The 13,669-nt window shown below is 38.5% G+C and overlaps 1 protein-coding gene across 2 annotated transcripts in view; it reads right to left on the minus strand.

Moving 5' to 3' along the window:
* Positions 1-13,669, minus strand: part of ROR1 (receptor tyrosine kinase like orphan receptor 1) — a 280,147-nt gene that overhangs the window by 87,919 nt on the left and 178,559 nt on the right. For both annotated transcript variants that reach the window (XM_043490690.1, XM_038414785.2), the window contains exons 3-4: positions 4,190-4,477; positions 2,226-2,256 (exon numbers count right to left, since the gene is read on the minus strand). In XM_043490690.1, coding sequence (XP_043346625.1) covers positions 2,226-2,256; positions 4,190-4,477 — 319 coding nt within the window. The remainder of the gene's footprint in view (positions 1-2,225; positions 2,257-4,189; positions 4,478-13,669) is intronic.

Raw genomic sequence — 13,669 nt, forward strand, 5'->3', positions numbered from 1 at the left:
TTAACTTAGGCTTGAATAAAGATTGGGAGTGGATGGGTCATTACACAAAGTAAAACTATTTCCCCATGTTTACTCCCCCCCCCAACTGTTCCTCAGACGTTCTTGTCAACTGCAGGAAATGGCCCACCTTGATTATCACTACAAAAGGTCCATCCCTCCGCCCCCGCTCTCCTGCTGGTAATAGCTCACCTTGCCTGATCACTCTTGTTACAGTGTGTACGGTAACACCCATTGTTTCATGTTCTCTGTGTATATAAATTTCCTCACTGTATTTTCCACTGCATGCATCCGATGAAGTGAGCTGTAGCTCACAAAAGCTTATGTTCAAATAATTTTTTTAGTCTCTAAGGTGCCACAAGTACTCCTTTTCTTTTTGTGGATACAGACTAACACGGCTGCTACTCTGAAACCATAGAGAGGCTGGAAGAAGTCCTCAAATAGATTTCACTTAAAATTCTGAATGAAAGAGAGTGAAAGAGTTGAAAAGCTAGTCTTTCTTTCTCTTATTTCTTTTCTCCACCTCTGTTTTCTTACACATTTTCATCACCAGACAGTGACACCCAGTTTAACTCACTCAAACCTCAAAACCTCTTTCAATAGAAGCCCAACACAAAAGTACAGAAGACGGTGTCTTTACAAGTCACTAATCAAGTCTCCTGAACTGCAGAGGAACAAAAACTTACCCAGCACTGGGATTTAAGGGGCAGTTAACAGTACTTTTCTCAAGGTTAGAAAGCTACAAAAGAAGTCTAAGTGGAAACAAAAAGCTCTCCCTTCCTAAACAAACCAAGGTGCTTTTATTTAAATTACTTTCAGAAAGAGGGACAAAGACACATTTTGTGATATTCCATTAGAGGGCATCATAGCATGTCATTTTGCGGTTGCAGGCTTCCTTTCCCTAGATTGCAACAATCACATTTATTCTCTGCAATATGGCCAGAGTTACCTGATCATCTTTATACATTGAATATTCACCAGCTTCAAGATTTCACACACCTAATAAATGTATTTAGTGGTTTAGTGTATTTGTTTTGGTTACTCTTACATTTATTTTTTTAACCCACGCAGCTTCTTCAATGTCACAACAGGTCAGGTTTCAGCTTTATTCCCCCTGTGCATGCAGGTATTAAACTGAACACATAATACAGAGCCAGCAACTTGACTTCAAAGTGTAGAACAGTTGAAGATACTTTTTTTTAAAAAAAAAGTTAGGGTAATAATACAAGATCAGCAATTTGCATCTTTTATCCTATAATTGGATCCATGTGGGAGGATCCTTATGCCAGTGAGAACTACTGAAGTCAATGGTGCTGCCTACAGATATGAGGGTACATCTGCGTGAAGCCAGCTACAGGGCCAGTATCTAAGGCCTTGTCTACACTGCCACTTTACAGCGCTGAAACTTACATTGCTCAGAGGGGTGTTTTTTCACACCCCTGAGCGAGAAAGTTTCAGCGCTGTAAAGTGGCAGTGTAGACAAGGCCTTAGATACTGGCCCTGTAGCTGGCTTCACGCAGATGTACCCTCATATCTGTAGGCAGCACCATTGACTTCAGTAGTTCTCACTGGCATAAGGATCCTCCCACATGGATCCAATTATAGGATAAAAGATGCAAATTGCTGTGACAAATTGCTGTGACAAAGACAGTGCACCAGCGCTGGTAGCTATTCCCCTCGTGATGCCACGACTACACAGCCATGTTGATAGTGAAGACATACCCTAAGTTCCAGTATGTAATGTTGCCATGACATAATGAAACACCACTTCCAAGTGCACATTTCATGTGTAGCACCTGCTCCAGTGAACACTTACTACCATCAGTCCCTCTAGTATCAGTATGACTACTCACGGTAGTAAGAACTACACCTAGTAGCAACTGTTTGCGAGATTGAGCTCTAACATAGTAGGGACATATTCTACCCATATTCCATGCTCATTATGCCAATTGAAGTCCACGGGACTCCTGTGAGAACACTAAGCATATCATGCGGTCCAAACCATTTATAAAAGAAAATTAAAATAGTCTGGTGTAAGAAATAGGAATCGGTACCATACTGGAAAAATATACCTACGGAATAGATCATACAGTTATCCTAAATTACTATATATTATCTGAATTTAAACAGAATGTATAACTGCTTCTATCATATAAAATGGTGAGTAAATGTTTGACTGCTCAAATCCAGAATTAATAAACCAGTATCTTAGACATGAAACAACTTACGATGATCCCGGACTTGCTGTTGGTGGGGGACCTAGTGAAACGACACAATAAAAACAGCAGATATTAGTTATGAAGGGATAACTGAAACACAGTTTTAGCAAACCTTTTTAAAGATGAAAGCAATGGCATATCACATGGAATGTGGTTTATTTATTTTAGCAGACGATTCTCAGTTTCCAAAAGCAGAAGACAAAACTGTATCATACACCAGAAGTTGTCTAACAAATTGTCACAGTTCAGGGAAACTGCACCTCTATTCCTGCTCTGTGGTCCCTCAAGGGAGCCCACTCTAGGCTCCCGGATCCTCAGCCGTGACCTCTCTTGGGCAAAAACCTGCATCTCTCTCCCTCCTGACCAGAGTTCCCTGTCTACACTGTTATAGCCCCAGCAAGCCAGACTGCTTCAACAGGCCAGCATCTCTGCTTTGCTGTCTCTTCAAAGGCTATGCATAGCTATAATTGCCAGCAGTCACAAGTTACCACAAAGCTCTTTTTAAGAAAGCATATTTATTCTTAAGGTGAAGCATTACAGAGAAAACACATTACAAACAATAAAAGAACATACAAGCACACTAAAAAGCTTACAGAAGGTCACCCCAACTCCAGCCTTGGACTCTGGTTGGTGTCAGTCCTTCAAAATGCACAACTGGGTTTTCCCCATGGTCACAAGTTCATAACTGTCTCAGAGTCAGAACCACCATGAATAGTTCAATCTTTCCTTTATACAGCTTTGGCGTTTGATCTTAGCCTCATGTAATCATAGATAATCAGCAAATAATGGCCCCCTTTTCAGGGCATAGCTTCACCTCTCCCTAGACATTCCCCAGGAAATCCATTTAACACTTTTGTTCCAAAAGTCCATGCTTGTGAAGCACACTGTTCAATACAGTCCTTTCAGTCCACAGGTCTTATGTCTCACCCTCACCCCCATAAGAGGAGACGCAGACAGCTGCATGGAAGCAACTCCTGTCTGGGAGTATGCGAGCCACTTGAACACACGAGCATGATTAGGGACAGCTGCTGGTGAGCCTGGTGCCCATCTCAGTCTGCAGGATTAGGGACGGTACAGCCACGCCAAAGGAGCTGCTGGTGTGGGGTGCTGGCTCCTGGGAGTGGTGGCCTGACATGCTGCTCCTTTCCCCGCTGCGGTTCCCTGTAGAGCCCTGCACCTCCGTGGACAGAGATTTATATCCGCGGATACAAATGTGTATCCGTGCAGGGCTCTATGCACTTGCAACACCTAGAAACTATAACTGGATGAACACTGCATCATTTTTTCATGTGAATATTCTTTTGAATTTTTAAAAAAAAATCTCTTTAGGTTTGATTCAAGTCCACTGAAGTCAATGGATAGATTCCCAGTGATTTCAACAGGCTTTGGATCAGGGCCTTTGACTGTTTTCACACCCCTTTTTGTGTTTGCTTTCTGCACTTCCTGCAAATATTCTAGCAATTGAGTTCACTGGTAGGAATGCTCACTGAATCAGTGCATTTTAATCAGTGTTGCATAATATTTCAAATTGATATTATTAAGTATTTGCTCCAGAAATCTGATTATGAGATTTAGTCTGCTCCTGTCAGAAAACAGAAACATACCAGGTGTCTGTTATTACCAGAGTGCCCTGTAAAAATGAGACTTCTACGTATTTGTCCAAACAAAACAGCCTGACTTTCAAATACCGCATCCTCAGAAGCAACTATTAGTGAATTAACTAAAAGCCAAGAATTATTCAGTGAAAATTTTTGAACCCCCCCCCAGTAAATTTGAGGAAAATCTGGATAATTTATGAATTTTTTTAAAAATTAATCAAATAAGTTATACATATTATTTGCCTACTTCTTCAAAATGAGTAATTGGGGCTCTGTGTAACCTTTTCAGCTAACAGGACTGTTGTGTCCAGAGTTGTTCACCTGGCAATTTTCATAAGCAATTGTTTAAGAAAATTTGAAGGAGAGAAATCTTACCAAATTTCACAAACAACACGCCGGTTGTGGAAACAGTCTTCCTGCCATTAGTAGCAACACACTGAAAGTAGCCAGTATCCGTAGTGTCAAGGTTTCTTATTCGTAATCGAGACCCATAGCTTGTTGCACGAAAAGATATCCTCCTGGGTTCTTGAACGACTGGGGCATCATTTTTCAACCAACGCACAGTTGGAGAAGGATTGCCGGAGACTTTACAATGCAGTTCTGCAGTTTGGCCGAGGGTGGTGGTGATGTTATTCATAGGCTCATCAAGCGTCAAGAAGTAATCTAATAAAAACAGGGAAAGATGGTGAATAATGAATTCCAACTTACAGAACAACGTTTTAAAGAAATCTCATTCTTGCCTTATGTAGGCAGACGAGAGAACTGAGCGTAAACAAAATCAGACAACGACAAACTTCAGTACTTCTGAGTAGATTGGCCACGCTTTTCACAGCAGCATTATATCCAGTATAACGTTGTGTGGTAGTAAAAGGAACACGCTCAGGTGCCTTCACTAGGGACAATGCATCTTATTTAGAGAAGCACACTATACTTCTTGCAACCTTTCTTTTCTCCGCACAGATATGTAGTCAGAAAAATGGGCACTGTGAGCGCTCTCTCTCAGCTTTCCCCAGAGTTATATTACTTGCTTCATTCAACATAACAAGCATCCAATGAAGTGAGCTGTAGCTCAAGAAAGCTTATGCTCAAATAAATTTGTTAGTCTCTAAAGTGCCACACGTACTCCTTTTCTTTTAACAAGCATTGAGTAATTTGTTCATTGCTCCTCATTGCATTTTTTGCCTCACTTCGTAGCCTTACAATTATGGAGAGATTTTCAAATAAGATCAGGACCACACTTTCAAATGCTCAGCACCCACAACTGGAGCCAGAGATTCAAAGGTGCTCAGCACCCACAACTGGAGCCAGATGTCCAAAGGTGCTCAGCACCCAACAGCTCCCAGTGTGACGCTTCTGGACAGATTTTCAAAAAAGAGCACAGTGCTTAATGTGCTGAACTCTTTTGAAATCTGACCACTTAGTTTGCTGATTAAGTCGGTACTTAGCTCTTCTAAAAATCTGGCGCTTTATGCATTAGGATCTAAATATAAATTATGAAATGACCCTAAAAAAAGAGCAATTTTAAAATGAGTTGCAGTATAGTAATACATTTTAGAGAAAAAATGAGATTTAAACACATCTTCATTAATGTTTGCAAAACACTTTATAAGTGTTATAATCTTTAAGTGTACTAAAGAATAAAGGCCAAAATTCAAAATGGGGGAGATGGGGACATATTTTGGTATTTCAGGATATTATCTTGCAAAGACTGTTTAAGTCAGGTTTCATTCTGAAGTAGCTCACATGATAGGTGTAATTATAAGATGAAGAGTTCTTTAATTTTCTGGAGATGAGTAATGTTAAATAAAAATTTGAAGACATGCTAATCTTTTCTAATCCATTTGTGAACATTGTCTTCTTCCATCAAGCGGCTGTTTTATCCAACATCTCTCAGTAAAAATACTACTTCTGGTTAACAGTATTCAAGGTTTAATTAAGTCCTTTCAAATCAGAGACCTAGATGAACGGAGGTATTAGTAATGGGATACACAGCCTTTCAACTCAATGTCACAGGTTCAAAGCCAACTTTGGGCACTAGTGCCCAAAAGGTATTACCATCTGTCCGCTGTCTCAGCAACTAGGCCAAGGAATGAATGAGATGTAAGTAGTATACTTGGGAATAAACCTTTCAGGTCAAAATTGAAGCATACTGATGGGGAAATTTCTGATGCGTTATTTATGTGGCGCCCATTCTATAGATACCCAGAAAAGTTCAATCTCCTTATTTACACTCTAACACCAGCACTAACTCCACTTAATTACAATAAAAAACCCTTTGATCATCATGTATTTATCTCAGAATTAAAAACCAATGAAAAGGTTGGTAAAGCAGCATATACTTACTACTGGCAAAATGATCAACATGGTTTGTACAACTCTATTAAATACCATCTTTGTCTTTACAGGTATGATGAACACATGTCTTAATCTATTATTAATTACTATTATTATTATTTATTTCTATTGTGGTTGCTCAGTCTCATCACCTCAGTCTCCCTGCCCTCTATGCTGCCTCTCTCCCTTCCTTCACCTTTCCATTTAGCTAATACCTTCGCAACTAAACCACATCCAAAAACTGTGGCGCCAATTCGACGTTTCAGCCCACATTGTTCACTCTGCTTGTGTATTCCACCTCTTCCCCCTACCCTTAGACTATTTAGACTAAGTTCTTTTGGATAGAAACTGCCACTGTTTGTACAGCACCTAGCACAATGGATCCCTGCTCTTGGTTGGTCCCTAGGCATTATTAATTTTAATAAGGAAATCTCCGCATACTCATTGTGCCAATCAGGTGAACTTCTAATGTGCTGACAAGAGCTGGCGAGACAACAGTGGGTCTGTGTTGTCATGGATATGGTGATCCAAGAACTCCTGTGTAATGAGTACAAAGTACCTGTTCCAGCCCACAAGAGTAAGAGTAAGAGTAGGCACCAAGAGTAGACATGCTTCTCTGCAATTCTGACTCTGGGCAGGGAAGGAGGATTCAGTTCCCCGACTCCCAGTCAGTTCTCCACACAAGCCTAATATCATATTTAATCATTTTGCATGCCTCTCTGCAGGACTAGAAATACTTTTGATTCACTATCTTACAAAACACAGAAGTGTAATCTACATCAGCTCACACATTCTTGGGTTCTCACTGCAGTCTGCATTTAATAAAATCACATTAATAGCATGGAACTTCTGAATAACCACATTTAATTATCCAATATAACATTTCTATACCATGCTGATCTACACAATTCTTCATTGTATTCAAAGGCAGCGATTTAGCTGATTATACAACACAGTCAGAAAGTGGAATATTATTTCCTTGTGATCATCTTGCTGACCACACCATAGACAGCTAATACCATATACACAATAAGAAAAGGAGTACTTGTGGCACCTTAGAGACTAACAAATTTATTAGAGCATAAGCTTTCGTGAGCTACAGCTCACTTCATCGGATGCATTCCGGATCGGATGCATATACACAATGTTTCTTAAGAAGCAAGGCATGAGATGACAAGAATGGAGTGTTGAGTAGATTTCAATAAGCTTGAGAACCAGAGTATAAAAACCAAGGTAGTAGTCATAATTGACAGTGATGTAGTACTGGTTATATGGAGGGTACAGAAAGGTTATCCTGAAGTTATAAATGGAAATAGAGCTTTAAAAAAATGGTGATTTTGGTTTTGAGGAATGTCCAACCTGTTTCTAAGGTTTCTGTTTGTTTTAGTGCTCAGCTTCTTCCCTCCCAAGTATCACACTAACCGTAAAACACACAATGAAGCTGTCCAATTTAATTCAGTTTAGCAACATATCCATAAATTTTGCATCCAACGCATAAATCAGACAAGGCTGCAACCAATTGTGAACCTGAATAGAGGTTTGTGTTTCTAGTAAAGTTTGAACCTGGGAAACTTTCATGTGATTTGGCATTTCGTAATGACAGTTTTACATAGATTAAAGTAGTTTTATAAGTAAAAATAAAATAAAGGTCTGACAACACTTCCAAAAATCCCACACTGTTGTACCTACTTACTGAGAGAGGTATGGTAAGAAAGATCTTCCATTGATATATGTTAAAGGTATGATACTATTGAACTTACCCAGATTGGAAAAGAGTGAGGTGAGTATGTGTGTTCCATTTTCTTTTATTAATCATTATTAAGGATTAGGACTATCAATTAATCACAGTTAACTCAAGCAATTCACTCAAAACAAATTAACTCTATTTAAAAAATTAAATTGTGATTAATCACAGTTTTAATCGCACTGTTAAACAATAGTAGAATACCAATTTAAATTTATCATCAATATTTTTGGATGTTTTTCTACATTTTCAAATATATTGATTTCAATGACAACAAAGAATACAAAGTATACAGTGCTTGCTTTATATTATTTTAATTACAAATATTTGCATTGTAAAAAAGAAATAGTATTTTTCAATTCTCCTCATACATGTACTGTAGTGCAATCTCTATCAAGGAAATGCAACTTACAAATGTAGATTCTTTTGTTATACAACTGCATTCAAAAACAAAACAATATAAAACTTTAGAGCCAACAAGTCCACTCAGTCCTACTTCTTGTTCAATCAATCGTTAAGGCAAAGAAGTTTGTTTAGATTTACGGGAGATACTGCTGCTGCTTCTTACTTAGAACGTCACCTGAGAGCAGGTGTTCCCATGGCACTTTTGTAGCCGGCATTGCTTGCTATTTACGTGCCAGATATGCTAAACATTTTTATATTCCTTCATGCTTTGGCCACCATTCCAGAGAACATGCTTCCATGCTGATGATGCTTGTGAAAAAAATAATGCGTTAATTAAATTTGTGATTGAACTTCTTGGGGAAGAATTGTATGTTCTCTGCTCTGTGGTTTTACCCACATTCTGCCATATATTTTGTGTCTTGGATGATGACACAGCATATGTTCTTAAATCAAACAATACAGTAGATTTGACAAAACACAAATAAGATATCACTACAATATTTCTAAAGATAGCTACAGCACTTGACCCAAAGCTTAAGAATCTGAAGTGCCTTCCAAAATCTAAGAGGGACGAGGTGTGGAGCATGCTTTCAGAAGTCTTAAAAGAGCAACACTCCAATGCGGAAACTACAGAACCCGAACCACCAAAAAAGGAAAATCAATCTTCTACTGGTGGCATCTGACTCAGATGATGAAAATGAACGTGCGTCAGTCCACATTGCTTTGGATCATTATGGAGTAGAACCCGTCATCAGCATGGAAGCATGTCCTCTGGAATTGGGGTTGAAGCATGAAGGGGCATACAAATGTTTAACATATCTGGCACATAAATACCTTGCAATACCCGCTACAACAGTGATACGTGAACGTCTATTCTCACTTTCAGGTGACATTTTAAATAAGAAGCAGGCAGCATTATCTCCAGTAAATGTAAACAAAATTGTTTGTCTTAGCGATTAGCTGAACAAGTAGTAGGACTGAGTGGACTTGTTGGCTCTAAAGTTTTACACTGTTTTATTTCTGAGTGCAGTTATTTAAAAAAATTACATTTGTAAATTGCACTTTCACAATGCAGAGATTGCACTACAGTATTGGTATGAAGTAAACTGAAAAATACAATTTCTTTTATCTTTTTTAAAGTGCAAATATTTGTAATAAAAATAATAATATAAAGTGAACACTCTACACTTTCAGAGTAACAGCCGTGTTAGTCTGTATTCGCAAAAAGAAAAGGAGTACTTGTGGCACCTTAGAGACTAACAAATTTATTAGAGCATAAGCTTTCGTGAGCTACAGCTCATGCATCCGATGAAGTGAGCTGTAGCTCACGAAAGCTTATGCTCTAATAAATTTGTTAGTCTCTAAGGTGCCACAAGTACTCCCTTTCTTTTTGCACTCTACACTTTGTATTCTGTGCTGAAATTGAAATCAATATTTGAAAATGTAGAAAGCATCCACAAATATTTAAATAAATGGTATTCTATTATTGTTTAACAGTGCAATTAAACCACTATTTTTTTTAATCTCACAATTAATTTTTTCAATTGTTTAATAGCCCTAATAAGGAAGCTTGTGACTCATAGCATCTATTCTAGACTACTGACTCCCTCCCTACTCCACCCTACAACATTGCTGCATCTATCCCACTCTTTCAATGAACACTGATCAACTAATATACATAGCTCAATTCCTCTCTTGAATTCAGGCATCTCCCAAACCATCTAGTCTCCCTCTGATCCCCTTTGCATCTCCATCAAAGCCCTACCTAATCTCACCTTTTCTACAAGCAGAGGCCCTTCCTTGGGAGGAGAACCTCCTTCAGTGCTTTTTAGCAGCAGACTGAAAGGTGCTGATGAAATATTATTATGATGCCCAGTACACAGATGATGACAACACATAGCCATAATACTATATTGTTACACATCAGTGCATTTCACGGGGGAAAATGCACAATGTCATGTTGTGACATGGCTAATTTGATGGTCTTTCCTATGATGAAGCAGCCCTCTAGATGCTTCAGGTCGAGTGTCATTGCTATATATGAGAAGCTACTAAAAATGAAATTGAATTCTTTTGTGAGAAGTAATTACAGTGCTTCTGAGAACTGAATGGTATAGCGGCAAATCTGGGAATCTGGAACTCCTGAGTTTTAATCCTGGCTCTGAATGGATGCCTTCTGTGGCCTTGGATGAAGCACCTGGGCTGGGATTTTCTAAGTGGTCTAAGGGAGTTAGACACACAAATCCACTTGAAATTCACATGGGATTTATGCACCTGTCTTAAACTCCTTACAAAACAAACAAACAAGCTTTAAGGTCTCTGGCTCAATTTCTCTAACTGTAAAGTGGGGATAATAAGCCCTCCCTCCATCACAGATGCTATGCAGATGAATTAGATAATGCTTGTAAAGCACTTTGAAACTGAAAAGTGCTGTACTGTGCAAGTGCAAAGTATTCTGATATATTCTGAGTTAAATCTCTGCCTTTTCTAGCTTTACCATACAATGAAAGCTTGTCCATATTTTACAGTAACACCCTATAAAACAATTTTTGAAAACATTTTAAGTGAGAGAAGTAGAGGGAAATGGTTTGAAAGTACAAAATTTCAAAAACTTCAATTAACCCACCTATAATTTAAAAATATTCTATTCGATTTTTTTAATCTGTAAAAATCATTTGCTCCTGGACATCCAGACCCTGAATGCCGAGTTTCAGCCTACAGAGATTTTTTTTTAAATGGCTGAGTTATAAACCCTTGAAAAATGCTGACAGATCCTTTACTATAGCAGCACTAGCGGGTGCCCTATAATGAACTTTTAAATGACTTGAGATAATATCTGCAGAGCTTAGCCTGAAATATATTTCTGCTTTTGAGCCTTTGCCAATTCAAACACAACACATCATAAGTCATCTTCATGATTCCAAGTACATAAATTGGAGACACTGCATATAAAATCTAAATATTATGTATCCTTTATATTGAAACGTTGTGCTGTTTTGATGTTATAGAATAATGACAGCTGTGCTCTAAAAGTAATTGTGCAAAGACAAAATAACCACATTATGTGTCATGAAAGGCAAAATGTGCACACGTTGCCACAGTTATGTCTTGACTTGGTTAAATAGGAGACTTTCCCAGTCATAATAAATTCTTGTGTATTTTACTGCTTTAAGTGGAGCCCAGGTGGCTTTCAAAATAAAAGCTTGCCATTCTGCCCAAGGAATGTTAATCTCCACTGCAACCCCCCTAGTTACTCTATTTTAGCTTTCCAAAGTCACATCTTAAAGCAATAACACAGGTGAAGGATTTTGCTTGCCACACTGAGATAGTCTTTTCAATAACACTGTATATGATGTATCTCTCAGAGTCTGATCTTACAGTTCTTCTACAATCAAAACTCCCACTGACTTTAGGAGTTTAGGGCATGATGGGAATGCAGGATTAGGCCCTTTTATGTTCATTTTGTAAGTAGAAAGGTTGTCTGATTTGTCCTTCTCTTTGTGTCTTTTTTTAAGGTTCAGTATGCTGTATCCTAGGGGTAGGATTGTGCACAATGGACAGGTCCATATAACAAGGTGGCTCAGAATTCTGTATACATCATAAAATGTCCCTTTGGAGTTGCTCTCCAAATTCTTCTTCCTATACTCAAAGAAAGAATGACAGACATGAGGAGACCACTTTCCGAACTCAGGAGACAGAAAAAGTGTTTAATTCTGGATTTGGAAATTCAAATCTGCATTTAGAATCCTAAAATAGTTACCTGATCAATGATGTCTGAAAACTGGCCCCACATACTAATCATGAAGCTTTATCTTGGTTGCACCATAGAAACTCTAATTTCTTTTTTATAGTGTAGGTTGATGACAAGGAGAAACAAACTATCTCACTCAGGGCTTAAAAGATGGATACATCTGCGTATCAATAAAACTTAAACAGAAGAGATCCTATGTCTATACTGGTAAATGCTCGTTCCACTATGGCCATTGGCCATATCATGGGCTGTCAGGGAATCTGCCTCAGTTGAATAGACTTCTTAGCAACAACCCACAATTCATCACTGGCATTCATTTAGCACTGTGGATTAACCATGTTAGTCTCCTCAGATTCTGCATTTGGATGCAGAGCTATTCCTACTTTGGTTCTTCTCCAATATCCACATGCATCAGCACTACTACACTTCAGAGCTCATCAGTCCAGACTGGTGGAAATTTCTTCATGAAAACCGTGTTAGTCTGACAAGATATAACAATCTGGAGTCATCCAGTCCAAATGTGTTGGATGGATTTGTTGTTTGTTCCATATGTTCAATAAACTCTTGGTTTAAATTATTCCAGTTGTTAAGGAAGGAGTCAGCAGGATTTCTCACTGAAGTGTGGAAACAGGGGTGAGCGTTCTTCTCAATGGGGAAAAAAAAATTCTAGCCATTCATTTGTCCATCTGCCTATCTATCATATTTGAAGGGGATCAGCCCAAATAGTGGATATGATCAGCAGAAGCCATGTTTTTTAAGGGGTGAGCGAAAGAGTCCTGGTTGCTCTCTCCGTTGTTTTAAATTAATAAAAGTAGAGCAATGACTATATACAGGAAGAGGTACTGTACTTTTATTATTTTGCAACTCTGCCTGAAACATATCAGAGAGTTAAAGAGGCCCAGAGGACTGAGCTTAAATATTTGATATGAGCTGCATGGGGACAGCAGGAAGTTCACAACTGGCTGTGCTTGCCCAGCTTAGTTTTGTTTGTTTAAATAAGGTCCTCAGTAAAACAGGTATGTAACAGTGTATGCAGAACTCTTTCCAGAGCTGTGTATTGTTTTTCTCCTCCTTCAGATCTTATTTATGGTAGACTGTACCATCTAAGGATTTCTCACCACACTTACTGTTCTTTTGGCTGTGCAGGGCTTCATGACTTTTAGATGCACAGTGTATGTTACAATTGTTGCTCAGAATTAATACAGAATACTACTTTTATATTTATCTAGGGTTTCAGTTTCTTTTTTTAGACAAATGAAAACAAAATGCTATCTTGTAAAAACCCCTTGGGATTATCAAAGGACCCTGTGGGAGTAAGATGCCCAACTCCCATGGACTTTCTATGGGAGTTGGGCAACTCACTGCCCCTTGTGTCTTTGGAAAGCTCCCACTTAATATGCATTCTGTCTTTCCTTCTATAAGTTAACTTTCAGGTTTAAGGTCTGCTGCTGTGGTGATAACTTTGACACTACAAACCAGCAAGAGGGAAATGAAGGTTTTCTTTACTCAGGATCTAGTTTTACAGCACAAGTAGGAGACCTCTAAATTTTAATCACAAAGAAGTGATTTGGAATAGGTAAACAAATGTCCGTATCAGGCTATAAACCAAACTACTGAAAAC

The sequence above is a fragment of the Dermochelys coriacea genome, chromosome 8 (assembly GCF_009764565.3).
Source record: "Dermochelys coriacea isolate rDerCor1 chromosome 8, rDerCor1.pri.v4, whole genome shotgun sequence".
NCBI classification, from domain to species: domain Eukaryota; kingdom Metazoa; phylum Chordata; order Testudines; family Dermochelyidae; genus Dermochelys; species Dermochelys coriacea.